Source organism: Triplophysa dalaica, chromosome 15 (genome assembly GCF_015846415.1).
Source record: "Triplophysa dalaica isolate WHDGS20190420 chromosome 15, ASM1584641v1, whole genome shotgun sequence".
Classification (NCBI taxonomy): Eukaryota; Metazoa; Chordata; class Actinopteri; order Cypriniformes; family Nemacheilidae; genus Triplophysa; species Triplophysa dalaica.
In genome coordinates, this window is record NC_079556.1 from 1,432,871 (window position 1) to 1,449,191 (window position 16,321).

A 16,321-nucleotide genomic window follows, 5' to 3' on the forward strand; every position below is an offset into this window, starting at 1 on the left:
ACTCATACTTATTTTCGCTTACTACATAGTAGGGCTGTCGCGATAAAGCGACGATAAATATCACGTGATAGATGCACAGCTTTTAAGTGAAGTACGTGAAAATGCTGCTGCATCCGAAAGCGAGAGGGCGCTCTAGTGCGGAATCTCCAAATAGGCACTGCAGAAGAAGACCATAACACGTTCTAGAATCTAGTAATTGCCAATATACATCTTTTTATCCTCATCAGGTATTTCAATGATAATAAAGTATATTTATAATCATCATGTTTGACGGGTGTTACTTTTTCAAATGCACAATGTAAGCGACTCGCACTGCTTTTCGATCGAGCAGCATTTCCTACTGATCCCAGAACCGTACTTCACGGAGAAGCAACGCATTAAAAATATCGACACATTGCAAGCGAGTTTGATTTCAATAGGGTTTAGTGGTATCACGATAAATTATCGGACAGCCGAACTACATAGTACGGAAGTAGGCGATTTTGGACGCAGTCCCCTGTGTGAAATCTCTTTGTCTACCATTCCAACACAAAAACAGTACCAACTACTATTAGAGAAAAGTATAAGTAGGCGAACTGGAGCGCAGGGAATGGCGTCGCCTCGCTTTGTCGCTGGCGGTGTGAATGGACAATCAGGACGCGCATGTTTCTCACGTGACCACAGTAAACCTTTCACAACACATATTTTTCATTGTTTTAAAGCTCAGGCGGTGCAGGTTTACCTGTTAGATTATATCAAGTTCACGTGTTCTTAACACCTAAACCCAGGACAGACCTGAAAATCAAGTCAAGTTATGTAAATTAATGAAACGCTAAACAATACACATGACTCATTCAGTTCAAGAACTGTGAGGCATGACTTTCAACTTACGTCATTCACATAGAAGCCCAATAAATTAGCTTGAACAGTAAAACTTTCGCAAATAAACTGTTGCTGTGATCTATTTGCTGTGAGACATTACGTTAGATTATTACACTAACGTTGGACATTCGCCGGTAACTTACAGTAACGATACAGTTGACACTAGAAGTAAAGTTAAACTAGATTGTGTTCATAATAAATAGACAAACGAAATGTCCTCCTAAACCTAGTTTTGATAAACACGAGCAAGAAAACACATGAATAGTAACATAAGCCAATAACGTTACATTTAATGTCATAAAACTTAGCTAACGTAATACTTTCCTTGAGACAGCAAACCGTTCCAGTCTCGTCCTCACATTTTAATCACATTTTTTATCGATAAAGGATACTGAAGATCGTTCTCTCCCATGGCTCCAACATATACAGTGCCGTTACGAGCAGGTATTGGTAATAAAACCAAGATAGTTGTTTCCAGGCATCTCCTAACGCCATGTTTTCAGTGCTCGTGAGGATCACGCCGCTCCCTTCCGGTCGATGTCCCGAGGGCGCCGATTGGTGGATTGAGAGAATCAAAATAAAAGTCCAGACAAAAAACGACTACTGAACTCTTTAATATCTACATATTTATACAGATGAATGAGTTTATGTGGTAAAAATGTTTTAAAACATCTCTATAAAATAAAGATGACATTTATTCAGATGACACCAGAAATGTTGTAAGCACAACAAACATAAACTCGTAACGCCACTAAAATGGTCACGTTACTTCCGTTTAATTCAAATTATGTGCTCTTATCTGGTATAAAAATATTATTTAATAAAAGTGGAAAAACAACGGCAAAGGTAAGTAATATTCATGATCAAATGGATCAATTAAAAGTTTGTACAGCAACAGAATATAAATCTAAATAAAAAAGATCCAGTCACTTCTTTATCCACGTTGTATACTTTAGACCTTTCAAAATACATGGCTTGGGTTTACAATAGTCCAGTAAATGTCCTTAGCTGTAGCTTGCTAGGATGTTGAAGAAATGGTACACCTCATCTTTATCATACACAGCCACTTCAGTGGAGCATTCTGTACACTTGACGGAGTGATAGATTTCGTCTTCATCCATTCCTGCCAAGCGAGCATCAGTCAGGCCAGCATCCGTATCCATCTCTGACTCTGTAGCAGCGGGCTCCTGTTGAGCTCTCTTTCTGCGCCGATTTTGCTTTCTCTTATTAGCAGTTTGGTACCTCAACACTTCCTCTTTGTCGACAGCACAGTTCATCACAAACATTGCTCTGTACTGGGTCCGATATTTCTCATGCCTGTGGGTTGAAAGTACCATACATTATTTTCATATACATCTATGATTGTTTGATTGTGTGTGATTTTGCTTTAAGAAATTTTCCGGAACCGTACCTCTGACAGTCCAGACACAGGGTGGTCATACAGGCTGGACAGTTGAGAACAGCATCACTGCTTGGTAGAGCCGGGGCCTTGTTTTTCCTGTTTGCCGACTGAGGTGTCTTCCTCTGATTTCTGTACCTTTACAATTAATGCAAATATTTAATGACTTAATTTTCTGTTTGCTCCTCACACAAAGCTATCATATGGCTTTGGAAACTTGAAATACCGCACACAAATTACTTCTTAATTTTCATAATTGAATTTCTATGCTGATTTATGTTTGAATGGAAAAGTGTGGTGTGAAGATGCATCAACTATTTCGTTTTTCGTTACATGCTAAAAGTGGATAAGGTTTGAAACGTGAATAAGTAAGAGTGGACAGAATTTTAATTTTAGGTGACCTATCCTTTTAATACTTATGAAAGCCTGCACACACAAAAAAACTCACTCCTTTCTCCTAGCATCCACCCACGCCTGATCACGATCATCCTCCTCTGGGTCATAAAAAAGCTCATCATTGGTAAGTACACCACGCTTATTCCTCCTGTGACTCCGAGAGCTCCCTTATACACACCAAAACACACATATCAACAAACGTCATCTGAAATCATAAGCAACAATACAGTCTCAGCAAATAATGACAATTACCAGCGGTCTCGTTCTGCTCATCATCAGAGTCAAAATAAATGCTGTCATACTCTTGAGTCTGACGTATGTTTTCTGTGGACGTGCCGCCAGTGGCCCCAGAGCCTTGACCTATGAGTCAAACATGAAGTTTGCCATTTAATGTATGTGACATTCATAAGCGAGCCTTGATGTTAAATAGAGAGTGAACGAAACCTTGAGTTGAGGAAGCGCTCCAGCTGTTCTCCATTTTCTTCATGGTGCTGCTCAGCTCTGCCTCCATCTCTTTCTCAAACTCATCTCCACTGGACGACTCGCTCTCCCCGGTGAGATACTCTCTGATGAGTTTCCTCTTCTGATCTGGAGTACCATTGAGAAGAATATCCAGCTCATCATCAGAACTGAGGAACAAGACAAGGAAACATGTGAATTACTCAGTTATCATACAACAGCTTAATTCTATTCACATTATCAGTTATTTATTTGGAGCTCTTCACAATGTGCATTGTGCACAGAAACGTGTAAAAAATGATGTACAAAAGTAATGATGATTTACATTACAAGAGAAAGCCTATAAAGATATTTCATACTCCTGCTAAACACAGTTTACATTTACCTTTTACATTAAATAAACACTCAAATGCATGTTAATACTCTATGGTGTATTAACAGTTTGTTTACATGTGCACGTGAGAAGGAGTTGGTCATATCGTTTGGTCAAGTTAAACACGTCCGTTGTTTACCTGCTTAATGCTCCTTCCTCGTCACTCGGCTCCTCAATCTCATATGAATCATAATCCTCCTTTCGGTTCATTTTTAAGTTTCTTAAGCAGAACACAATCGAAATCGTGCGTATTTTTAATTTCCAAAAGCACAGCCGGAAACCAGACGTCGAAATATTTCCGGGTGACTGTGACCGCATCAAGAAGCTTTCAAAATAAAAGTCAATTACGAACTAAATGACATTTCTTTTGTTAATGTTTTATCATCCAGCTATGACCGTAAATATCATAATTAAATCATGAGCTGTTCTCCGTGGTATACAGCGGAATAAATTCTTCTAACCATACAATGGTGTTGTTTAAACCGTTCTTATAATGTATATTGTGAAAAAGATTCGGGTCATTTAAATATAAACAAAGATTAAAAGTTTCTCCAAGTAAACAGCATTATTTATTTTTATAGTCATTTATCATTGTTATTACCAGTTTATGTCATCATTCCTCCATCTGAGTAAATGGAAGCTTTGGTCACATATTGTGGAAAAAAACATTCGTATACAGTGCACTTAAAAAAAAGTCTGGAGAAAAAAATGCATCCATGTATAATTTCTACAATATCATATTAATGTTCATTTTAAGGCAAACATACTGAAGCATTATTAGGAATGCAAAATAGGAATAAACAAATAAACCAAAAACTGCTTGGCAGAAAATTAGTCTGAACACCGGTAACTAAGTGATAAAAACTAACACAAACATATACAAGGCTTTGTGTGACCATACAGTTTAATTGTAATAACAATCAGCTCAACTTGAACAAGATATCTGAGCAGCATCCACTTATAGATCACCAAAACAAACTTTGATTACAACCAAACAAGCAAAATAAACAAAAACGAAACAAAGGGACAGAAAAACAACATTGTAATGATGTAGCGAATCCCATGAAAAACAATTAACAATTAAAAGTTTAAAGTCTGTGATTAAATGAAGTTGTATATCTTGTGCTGTGTGGATCGGGTGATCTTCCACAGTGGACTGCCTCACTTTAAGGGGGGTTGTGGAGGGAGTATGGTGTCTCTGGTAGTGGTAAGTACAGGCGTCTCTTTAGACAAACTGACCCCAGGTATGTTCTCTCCTCCATCCTCCGAATGAAGACGAGACCAAAGCAGGGAATGCCCCATTCTGAAAACCCTGGTTCAAGAGTCTAAGTGTCTCCTTTCAGAACCCCCAAACAGCTCTGCAGCAATTGTAGATTTCCCTGAATAGAGAGAGAGAGAGAGAGAGAGAGAGAGAGAGCATGGCCAAAACAGATGTTGTGAAAATCCTGAATAAACAATCTGGGGATATGACATCATTGAAATGTGTGGCCAACAGAGTCAATGGAAACTGTTACCTTGGCATGTTTAAGTTCCAGCTCAGCCAGTTCCACCAAGTTCTTTCTAAACGCTGCTACTCGTCTCGTCTTGAAATCTATCAGTTCTATGTTGAAAAATATGCAGCATTTTTAACATTTATGTGTTTGGCAGATGCTTTTATTCAAAACGACTTACAATGTACTAAAGTAAAAGGGAAAAACATTTAGTGAAAATAAGTCAAATGTAGTATTAAGTTTTTATTTTGATGCAAAGTAACCTTCTGCAGACATTTAACAGGTGGGGTTTCAAAGAGAAAGACTAAAATAATAAAAAAGATTTATTCTTAAGGAATTTATTTAATAAATTCATTGATTAATTAACAAAAATAATAATAATTTATTAAAACATGAATTATCGAAGTCAAGTCAACTTTATTTATAAAGCGCTTTTTACAATTTTCATTGTTACAAAGCAGCTGTACATGAAACATTTATTATATTATATTATACTTATTATAAAATTTTATTTTACTTCCTTATAAACTGTATTGATAAGGCTTTGTTTGGATGGTGAAATGTCTCCATTTTAAAGGCAGTTGGAGGGGACGAGCACCTATACAGTAAATATGATTTATCCCATAAATTGTTGGTGATTAAAGCAAGAAATAGTTTAAATCATGATCAAAGATTTTTTGGATGTCTTTCTGGATTTAATGACAAAAGGCAAAGTACCTTGTTTGGCCGATTCTGAGATTTTCTCAAACTTCTGACAGGACACTTGCTGTGTGGTTTCTGCGTGGAGAACGTCCTTGTTTTTAGCCCTGGCTTTATCCAGCGCCTTATTAGCGTTCTCATAATCAACTAATGCCCTTCCTCGTCTGTACAGAAGGTCCTGTGGAGATGATGCAGTTTTAATAGCAAAACATGAAAACTCAATGTATAGAATCATTAAACAAGCACAGCACTTAATGGCAGAAGATCAAACCCTGGCTAGAAAACATCAATATAGCTGTGTGATATTTAACCTAAAGGCACAAGCGGTTATCATCCTGCCTGACAGAGAATGACCATTGGATTCCAGTTGTATCGTTTCTCAGGGAATATTTAGGAAATCACTCAATAATGTGGGAATGTCTAGGGATTGGCTGTCAGTTTGACAGACGGACTGAAGCTTAGAACTGATACCTTGGCAGCTTGCGACTCTCTGAGGTAGTACTTCAACAAGTCGGCAAGTTTCAAGTCCTCGTCGGCCGCCACACGAGCTTCAATTTTCTGTACAGGAAAGAGACACATGTTGACACTAACTGAGAGGAAGAGGTAACCTTCTAACCTCTGATTCATCACATTGTGCCTTCTGTTTAACTACAAACATGCTGAGCTTAGAAATACTCTTTAACTCAGTAAGTGAAGCAGTTACGGTAATATATCGTTTGAACATATTTATAAAAAAAAACGTATATGAACACGTACCCTTGTTTTCTCAAAAAGCTCTGATACTTTCAGGAAAAATCTGTTTCGAAAACATAACAGAAGTGAAAAACAAGAGCAGAGAGTAAGACTCCGACATTCAGATTTGAAGGAACATACTTGCACAGATCTGTGGAGTCTTGGGTTCCTAAAGTGTACAGCGTGGAGGCGATTCTGTTGATGTCGTCGGCAGCATCTGAAACAGATGTCTTGTTAGATCTCTCACGGGAGAAGCGTGTCATAAACAGACTTACTGATCCACACATTCATCACTGAAGCGCATTACACACAGTCTACATTTCACATATCATTGATGTGACAATAAAACTCACGACATGCAAGAAAAGACATTTGACTCATAACTGGAAAAACATTTTAATATAAGATGCACAGTATAATGATAAAACTGAACTTTGTTTCGGAGGGAATATCTAAAGGTGATGTGTACATTCTACACCTAACAGAACTGCAAAAATAAAGACAGGTGTTTTGTAAACACACCCTCCATCTGTCTGAATAAACAAATCGTCCTGCACCATCGGCTGAGCCAAAAGCAATGTTTAGCAAACACCACAGAGACACTTCGGGAGGAATAAAGAGTGGCTCACACTAGCTGCGTTTACGTGAACCGGTGTAATGCGATCAAAAGTCTGAATGAAAACGCTCCAGATAAACACGTCAATCTGATTAAAAATGCCCAAGCCGATTGAAATTTCAGTCGGATTGTAAAGTGGTGGTTTATGCCGTTTGTAATCCGCTTGATAGCACATGCAAACACTTGATAAGATTAAAAACCGAAGTAGGAAGTTGTGTGGAAATGGAAAGACGACACTGGCTCATATGACGCATGGAACAGAAAAAAAAGTGGTTCAAATATTCATATGCTTGTCGTCTCTAAATGAACATATTCATGTTTCTTTGCATTTAAACTGAAGTGAGTTTTTAACCGCAATTTCTCAGTTCCTTTTTAAAACACAATAGGCTACATTTGCAGATGTACAAACATATTGTTGGCTAAAATATCTCATCATTAAATTTAATTTATATTCGTAGTAGGCTACAGAATATCGTTTACTTACATATGCTTTGGAACTGATATATATGTAGACATTATTATGCTGGTGTCCGTGACATAAAATAAAAACATCTGTGCTTACAACATTGTTTGAGTAGCCGTTTTGTGAATATTATAATGACACCCGCGTCCACCGTTAATGCTGATATATGAATGCGCATATTATCACTTCTAGAGTTCGGTTTTAGCTGTTGCTTAACATTTATTTAATACATTTTTGCCTGCAGACGCTCTGATGGGTCTTGGAAGTTTTGTCATGGTTTTACCATGGTACAACCGCATGTGCTCGTGCTTCATTGGCATGAGACATTACTCGGCCTTTATAAACTGTAAAAAAAGGTGCCGTTTTAAAAAAAACATGTGCTTTAAAACACAGTTTTAGTGGGTATTTAGGTGAACACTTGTGCATGTTAGCAGATTATATCGGATTTGAATATTGTCATCTAAATACGCACATCAATCAGATCACTTAATAAAACCTTTTATGTAAACATTACATTCATCTCGCACAATCTGAATACATTCAATCCGATGTGTCCATGTTAACACAGCTAGTATGACTGTCTCTGCATATTATGATGGAAAAATGCCATACATACATCCAAAGGAAACTAGTGGTAGATCATGTAACGTAACGCTCACTTCCTGTGACTGGAGAACTTTGACTTTGCCATTTCACTGACACTACAATGTGTCTGAAGAAATTCACCCGTAAAGCTAAGAGACAGAAACTTACTTTTGTGAGATCTGATCATTTTATCAGATTTGGCAGAAGAGTCTTTGACGCGGTTGTGGTATTCTAAGAGGAATGTCTTCTCGTGTTCAAAGAAATCATCGACGTCCTGGCATTTAAAAAAAGGAAAAAATATTCACGTATTAATGTAGAAATAGAATGTTGCGTTTTTTAGACACCAAAAATATGCAAAATACAATAAAAAATATGTAAATCGTATTTACTATTGAGAATACTTGCCAAATATTCCCCTCACAGCTCCACTTAAAGTAGTAGTTCAACATAAAAGGAAAATATTGATTTCTTTGAAAATGACTAATCGTTTCGCTGGACAACACCTTAATTGTTGACTGGTGTCATGTTGAGTCTTTTGATGCCACGATGAAACTGAAATTTGGACCTTAACCAACAGCCCCCAGTTTAAGGGCATTATATGGTGCATGCCGATAGTGATAATCACGTGACAAGAGGTGGCCCAGAAAGAACAAGACGGTAGCGCGATGGATGACAAGTGGCTATTTATTGAAATATAAAAGTACAAAGATGACCCCCAGAACTATTTCATACGTACTGCACACTGAATATGTGTGGCCCGACCGTAACTCTTTTAAAAGGTAGTGTGTGTCATAAACATCCTTCAGACTGCAAATGAACACAAAGAACCTCGAGCCAAAGTAAATCATTTGACAGAAAATGAATCGACATCACTCTCTCTCTCACCTCTGATGAGCATAGGCAAATAAAACAGTCACATGACAGAACTGACCTTCACTCCAGCCACCAGAACTCCATCTGCAGACTTCACCACATTCTTGAAGAAGTCCTCCAGCTTTTCCTTCTTGTTCTTCCCTCGTACACTCAGCTGTGATTAAAATTGACATTTGTAAGGCCACAGAAACAATTATTTGCATTATTCAATTCAGAAAATGACAAATTCTGATGACTAGTTTCTTGACTTCTCTTTAATATTTGGGTTGGGATATGACCCAAACATGTTCTTATCAGGGTTCGTCCAAATATCTTTTTGGTTTGACAACAGAAATGCTTTGATCTAAATTTGTTGTAAAACATTTTTTTTAAACAAGCTTAAACAGTAGATCATGGTGGTAAGTACTGTGTGATGGTAGAAACATACAAACCCGTAATTCATGCATTAATGCATTTTGCAAACATTGTTGTCCAAAGTTATTATTATTTTACTAATGCCAAAGTTATTTTATTTGATGTGAAAGATTTAATCTGAAATAAAAAGAAAATCTGTCTCTTGTAAATCACCCGAATATAATAAAATCAGCATGTTTATGAAATATATTGAACGTTTTCAATTAATTTATTGGTAACTAGGTCATGACACATATACATTGTTATCATGATGCAGAATTATTTATGCCATCATACCACCCATATTGACTTTTTAAGTTTAGGAGAACAACACTCAGCGCACAAACACTTACATCTTGGTTGTACTCTAAGAAAACATGAAAGTTCAAGTCTTTGCGCAGGACGGGATGAGCAGCGACGCGGCACAGAAAGACTTCGTGCATGGCCACGGTCTTCTTGAAGATGGCCAGATATTCCCTGCGACACATTTCATTTCATTAACACCCACAATAAGTGATGCAAACTCGACAATCGCTGCATGAAGACGATGGACTTACGCCTCGAGTTCCTGCTTCATCTTCGTGAACTCCTCCTTGGTCATTGAACCTTCGCCTTCTCCCAACTTTTGAAGCTTCTCACGCGACGCATCGAAATCTGGTCTCGGAGGAGCGGGTGGGATCTACAGGAAGAGCACATTATGACCTCATAAAGTCCCAAAATCATTTTGGTTTGGCTTCGGTGGGAATTACTGATGAAACACTGGGATTAGGAATAATATTCAGTGAACGTAAAACTCGATGCCTAATCCAAAGCGCTATAAATAATTCAGTCTATTTTTGATGATGCTGTAGCTCTCGCCTGTTCCGAGACTCATTCTTTGCTGTGTTTTAACTGTATGCCGGTTGGAACTATATCAAATCAGAGAGCGAAAGACTTGCCTATCTGATATCTGAAGTAATGGAGAGAATAAACCAATAAAAGCAGGGAACAGGGCCGCTGATTCATTCTAATTCAACTACGATCAATATGAGCACTTTCCTATTTTTTTAAATAAACATAAGAACGTAATAACGCAATGTTATCTAGAAACGTAATCTAATGAAGAATAACGTCTAATCTTTTTATTGTTATTGATGATTCTCTGTAAGAATATAAATGCCGCAAAAACAGGAATAGGGAAATGCAAATACCTTATGATACCAAATATCGTTTCCCTTCTTTTATCAACTATAATAAAGCTGCACAGACGTGCTATGACAAATATGGCCCATGGTAACAGTAAGGTTATAGCAATGATTTCACCCTTGGAAAGGGCGACTGGAACATTATAGAAAAATAACAGATAAGCTTGTAGCTGAGATTAACAGTCCCGTCATGTCAATATTTGCCTCGCTGAATATCATGAATCCCATCGCCAACCAAACATTGACCGTAAGGTTTATTTAAAGGTTTCAGACATTTTACGGTACTTACAATATAACCGGCATATTCTTCATTTTCCACAAAGGAGTCGTGAAGCCAAATAAACTCTTCGTGTTGTCTCACCACTGAGAATTCATTTTGCTTGAAATTAGAAAGAGTGCTCTGAGAGACAAAAAATACATGAAGTTAGTGTGAAATCATCATTTCATTCAAGCATGTTATGTGTATGAATTCATCTACGAGCATGCAAACATTGTTTCTAATGATGAAGTCCTGTTAGTTTAGATCACTGTTGCGTACCTTTGTATGGACGGTGAACTTGACTTTGTCTCTCTCGCTCAGAGCATCTGAAATGTCCACTTGTAGTGTAGCGTCAGTCTGAAGATCCACATTCACTGCTCTCTTCTATTAAAACGACACAAACACTGTGTATTGTATATTACAGATGTTTACATATGGATCACAATAATAACTGAAGTTACAAAAATGACCCCTTTCAAGGGTTTCCGTACCCTTCATTTTTGTAAATTCAGTTATTATTCTGTGTCGTAGATTATATGTACAAGTAGCTTACATATAAAACAAAATGCAATAATGCACAATCCTGTATTTTTACTTAAATACGAACACTTGGCAGATTCTTAAGGGGTGTGTACATTTAACATGCTTAACTGTAATTATTAACATCCGACAGACACTTTTTCAGTTTTTATTAATTTTAAACATTGTTTCCCAATAGGTGTGTGTTTATATTATCATTAAAAAAAAGTTGTCACTAAAATCTCAGTAATGCCATAACATAACAATAAATAAACATTTAGTATAAACACAAATTCACAACCGTTATCAAAAATATTATGTTTACCATTATTGTTATTGTTAATATTATATAAAAATATTGACGCTGAGAATATTTGAGGTGCTTTGTCATTTTCTGTGTTTTGATGATATAAATGGATAAGCTGTCAATTTACACTTTTTATTTATTTTAGCCCAAGGACTTACAAATAACTAATACTTGTTATCATTTATTCACGTTTTCATTCATGTTTCTCAAAGGTTTCAAGATTATATCATAATTAAACGTTTTTTAAAAGTCATAACAAAGATATTTTGTAAACATCTAGTTTTTACAATTATCGTTATTAGTGAAAATCGTAATAAATGAACTACTGAAAGCTTTTAGACTCTTTCTGTGATCTTCAGTCGAGTGCTTGTTTTCACAACATTGGTGGATTATAGTAAGTAGTAAATTTACCATCCTGCAAATAAGGAATACACCAAAATTATTCAGAGCTTTTCTATACGGGCATACCCTTATGAACACTACACATGGTTTAACCAAAGTCACCTGTTATATTCATGGTAAAACCATAGGACCTCTTACTATTATAACCGGCACATAAACAAAATAAACCTGCAACCGGGTGACAGCAGCTGTACAGCAACACACTGTAACTTTAATTGACTACTTTTAATAAAAAGAGTTTTTTTCTTCATGTCACGACGGTTCGTGTGTTTCTGTCCTTGTTTTGGCACTGACATTAGATCAGTGAATCGTCGTGCATACATTGGTTTTGTGTTATTGTGTTTCCAGCAGACAGAAGGAAGTCCTCGGACGGCTCACGGTTACGCGCACCGGGCCACAGTGACACCAGCAGTGATCCACGCGTCCTCACACGACTGCAAACACGCAAAACACACAGCGGGAAGACACGATCACAATGAGAAAAGAGAAAAAACTTACTCCTCTATCCTCTTCGGAGAGAAAATCGGGACCATCGTCCAGCCCTTCTTGCTGTTGAGAGAAGACAGAGAGAGGTCAGTACGGCCGAGAGGAAAACAGATGCGCGTTATTACGCGACGCATCGGAGGATTGAGGGACGTATTGATGGAGGTGGAAGGAGAATAAGAGAGAAAAGCGCCCACCATCATGGCTTCTGCGGGTGGAGATGAATGTGGCGGAGTCGTGTGACGTGAGGGAGGGAGTGTGAGGCTCGAGATCCAGAGAGGTGGAGCCTTCATGTGTTCAGATGAGATCAGTGCAACCTCACAAACCTCTGTGTGCAGAATCGGTGGATTTATTTTTACTTTATTTTATTTAAAACGTACTATTATAAATAGCTTTAATTCTTGTCTTTTTGTTTGTTTGTTTAGTGGTTGTATTTTCTGCGCGTTCTTTTATTATGTAATTGTGTATGTTGTCTGTAACAGTGTTTATTTATTAAAAGCTGCTGTGTAGAACGTTATTAAATGTGATCATTTAATAATTATAACTTAGAAAATGTTCCACTACATGTGCAGTCCGATGTTGTACGTAATTAATAATAATATACTGTTTTTATTATAACGAGAAACATTCTATATTATTTATTATATTTATTTGCTATTATTACTCACAACAATTATTGTTATTTATTTTGTTTTTTAGAAGACTGTTCTTTTAAATTAGATTACATTACATTATATTAGTATTCAGGAGTTATAATAATTTTGTTGATTAATCGCATCCAGAATAAAAGTTCGTGTTTACATAATATATGTCTGTGTTCTGTGCATATTCATTTTGTATTTATAAAAACAAACACAAACACACACAAACACGTTTACATATTTAGGAAACATTTACATGTATTTATTTATATTTAGCAAAAATTGAAATTTTTAGATTTTTCTTAAATATATTTATGTATGTGTTTGTGTTTATAAATACAAAACCAATATCCACAGAACACAGACATTTATTATGTAAGCACAAATTTTTATTCTGGATGTGATTAATCGCGATTAATCATTTGACAGCCCTAATATAAATATATTATGATGTCATTTAAGATCACTGAAACAATGGACCTGTTTACATCATTGTGGGTCGATGCGTTTTTCTCACCACTAGAGGGTGACAAACTCACTTGTAATTCTAAGTAGAACACAACCTCTCATCTTCACCTGCTGGTGGAGTGATGATGTTCTTCTGCTACTTCTGACATAAACAAATGATAAAGCATTTCATGTACACCTATTATAAGTCTGTAAGAATCTTTCAGTTTGAAATAGCTCAACACAGGACTTCCGATAATAGATTAGTTATCCGTGCTGTACGTGGGACTGTTATTGGTTACTGATAGACTTAGGCAATGATCAACCAAAGTTCATTGTAAATCTTAAACCTCCAGAAAACAAACCATTCTACAGTACACTCTTAACCTCTTTTCATGTTGATGTGGTATAAAAAGACAACATCGGGTCATCAAAAGAATTTTACGAAATGATAAACAAGCTTCAACGTCAGAGCTGTAAAAGTTCATAATAACATATTGAGTAACTTTGTCTTGAAGTTAAATCTTGTGACACCGCAATAAGCAACACGTTCATGTGCTCCCGACTCATGTTTCACTGTCACAGACACAACAAACTCCCAGAAAAACAATTTACTTTTTGATGATTTAATAAAGCTGAACATTTGTTTATTGATGACACCGAGCATTTATAAGGCCTCTAGAGAACAACACAACATCAGAAACAGCAGCAGCTTGCGATAAATAAAGAAATGAGATTTCTCCTTGACATCAATGACATTCGATGGAGAGCAAATGAAAAACTTCCTTCTGCGTCTCAGATAGTTCTCCTGAGAAAAGACCCAGAAATCTCTTAAATGTCTCCATTGGAGTTTGAGCTCAGAATTGTCAAATCTGCAATCAGAAGAATAATATAGAAGATCTCAGCATGAACTCAAACATTCCTCCTCACACGTACCCAAATCCAGAGTATTTTACCTCTACAATCATTTCACATCTCCCTTCTCATGCATTTAACAGTCATCTCATTTCTCTGTTTTTATTTCTCCCTAAGCAATTAAAAATGAGTTATGTTGTAACAGCAAGTTTCTCTGGGAGACCTCGGGGTTAATATAGGTTTGCATCTCCTCTCTGTTAAAAATCCTTCAACCCTTAAACTCACAGAGATTTAGTTTAAACTAGACGTGGCTACTGTGCCAGTTGACAGTTTTAGTAAAAAATATGTTTTAAACATGTCGAGCATTCTCATTTTTGTGCCGGCAGCTATCAATACTGCAGTGCACACACCCATTCAGAGCACCAGACCTGTTGGAGAGCAGGGAGAGATCACTTGTTTATTTTCAGCACGCTGAGATTCGGGGTTTACGTGAAAGGCACTTTGTTTTGTGCGGTGACGTGTGAAAGAGCCAAGAAAAACAATGCATCTGAATGCAACTATTTTCATTTAAAACAGTGGGTAAAAAACATGGTCTGGTGATCTGCTTCATAATCCCATTTAAAAGTGATTACTGTAGATATCAACTGGACTTGTTATTGCTTTGAATGGATTGGTGCATTTTGAAATTATTTTCACTTAATTGTATTAAGAGAGGGAGAGAGTGTAGTAGATACTGTTTGATCTTATATCAGCCGACCGCTACACTATAGGGACAACTGAGGTCCGCACCCCATCCAGTCCTACAATGTGCACAACAACTTGTTCAACTAGAAATTTCCCAAAATGAGACAACAGCGTGATCATCTTCATAACTATAACTTCACCGATACAGTGGAAACCCAGGGATGTCCTTCTCTGAAAGCTTTAAAGAAAGGGATTTTAAGGATTAACACACTGTGATATTTGAGATCAGGCCCTCGGATCAGTTTTTTGGCTGCGACAGAGAGCTTCATTTATTCGTGCCACCTCATTCAAGAGTGAAAACGCTCTCTTCTCTCGTAGCTCTTTGGAGGCATGTTCGGTTTTGCCATTTGTGGGCAAGGATGACAAGACACAAAAGCACGCTGGCTATAAATAGCGGCGAGCAGAGGAGGATTGCTCCCTGCCTTCGGATCAAATTCTCCAAAGGGAAAAGCAGCCCCTGGCCCGAGGCCCAGATCTACTGCAAGAGAAGGCTCATAGAAACCGCTCAGCTTGAGAAGTGAGGAAAAACCGGAGGCTGATCATTTAAACTTTCTTAAATGTTACAACCAGTCATCACCTGCCAATGAAAGTTCTTTCATCGTTTACTCGCTCTCATTGCATTCAAAACCTGTATGGCTTTCTTTATTCAGCAGGACACAAAATAAGATATTTTGAAGAATGATGGGAGCCAAACAACGCTGACCCCCATTGACTTGCATTGTTGGGACACAAAGATTTTTTTTTGTGTTCCACAGGAGTCATATACAGGTTTTAAATGACACGAGGGTGAATTAATGATGGACAGATTTTTTGGGGGTTGAACTGTCCCTTTAAATCGGCAAGAAGTCTTTTGGTTCACGAAGATGTAAATATGTAATGGGAGAATTGAAGGGAAAAGCTCACCTAATAAATTCTGTTAACTCACCCTCAGATTGTTCCAAACATGTATGAATTTGTTTGTTCTGCGAAACACAAAGGAAAATATTTGGTGTATGTCCGAATGACCGAATAGATCTCATGCCACATTGACTCCCATTTATTTGACCTAATATGGCGGTAAATGGGGGATGAGATGTGTTTGGTTACTTACATTCTTCCAAATATCTTGAACAATACCTTCAGTTAAAGTTAAAACATGGGT

General features: G+C 37.1%; 2 protein-coding genes across 2 annotated transcripts; both read right to left on the bottom strand.

Moving 5' to 3' along the window:
* Positions 1–1,656: 1,656 nt before the first annotated feature.
* Positions 1,657–3,781, bottom strand: eapp (e2f-associated phosphoprotein). The gene is made up of 6 exons (XM_056768739.1): positions 3,628–3,781; positions 3,101–3,285; positions 2,909–3,016; positions 2,709–2,823; positions 2,273–2,398; positions 1,657–2,178 (listed from the first exon to the last, which is right to left on the bottom strand). The coding sequence occupies exons 1-6, from the start codon at positions 3,696–3,698 to the stop codon at positions 1,866–1,868; spliced, it is 918 nt and encodes a 305-aa protein (XP_056624717.1). The 5' UTR covers positions 3,699–3,781; the 3' UTR covers positions 1,657–1,865.
* A 246-nt stretch (positions 3,782–4,027) lies between these two features.
* Positions 4,028–12,801, bottom strand: snx6 (sorting nexin 6). Its single transcript, XM_056767683.1, has 14 exons — positions 12,691–12,801; positions 12,509–12,559; positions 11,062–11,166; positions 10,813–10,923; positions 9,897–10,018; positions 9,693–9,816; positions 9,005–9,100; positions 8,242–8,347; positions 6,551–6,626; positions 6,434–6,473; positions 6,149–6,235; positions 5,696–5,855; positions 5,003–5,088; positions 4,028–4,867 (listed from the first exon to the last, which is right to left on the bottom strand). The coding sequence occupies exons 1-14, from the start codon at positions 12,784–12,786 to the stop codon at positions 4,814–4,816; spliced, it is 1,314 nt and encodes a 437-aa protein (XP_056623661.1). The 5' UTR covers positions 12,787–12,801; the 3' UTR covers positions 4,028–4,813.
* Positions 12,802–16,321: the final 3,520 nt, after the last annotated feature.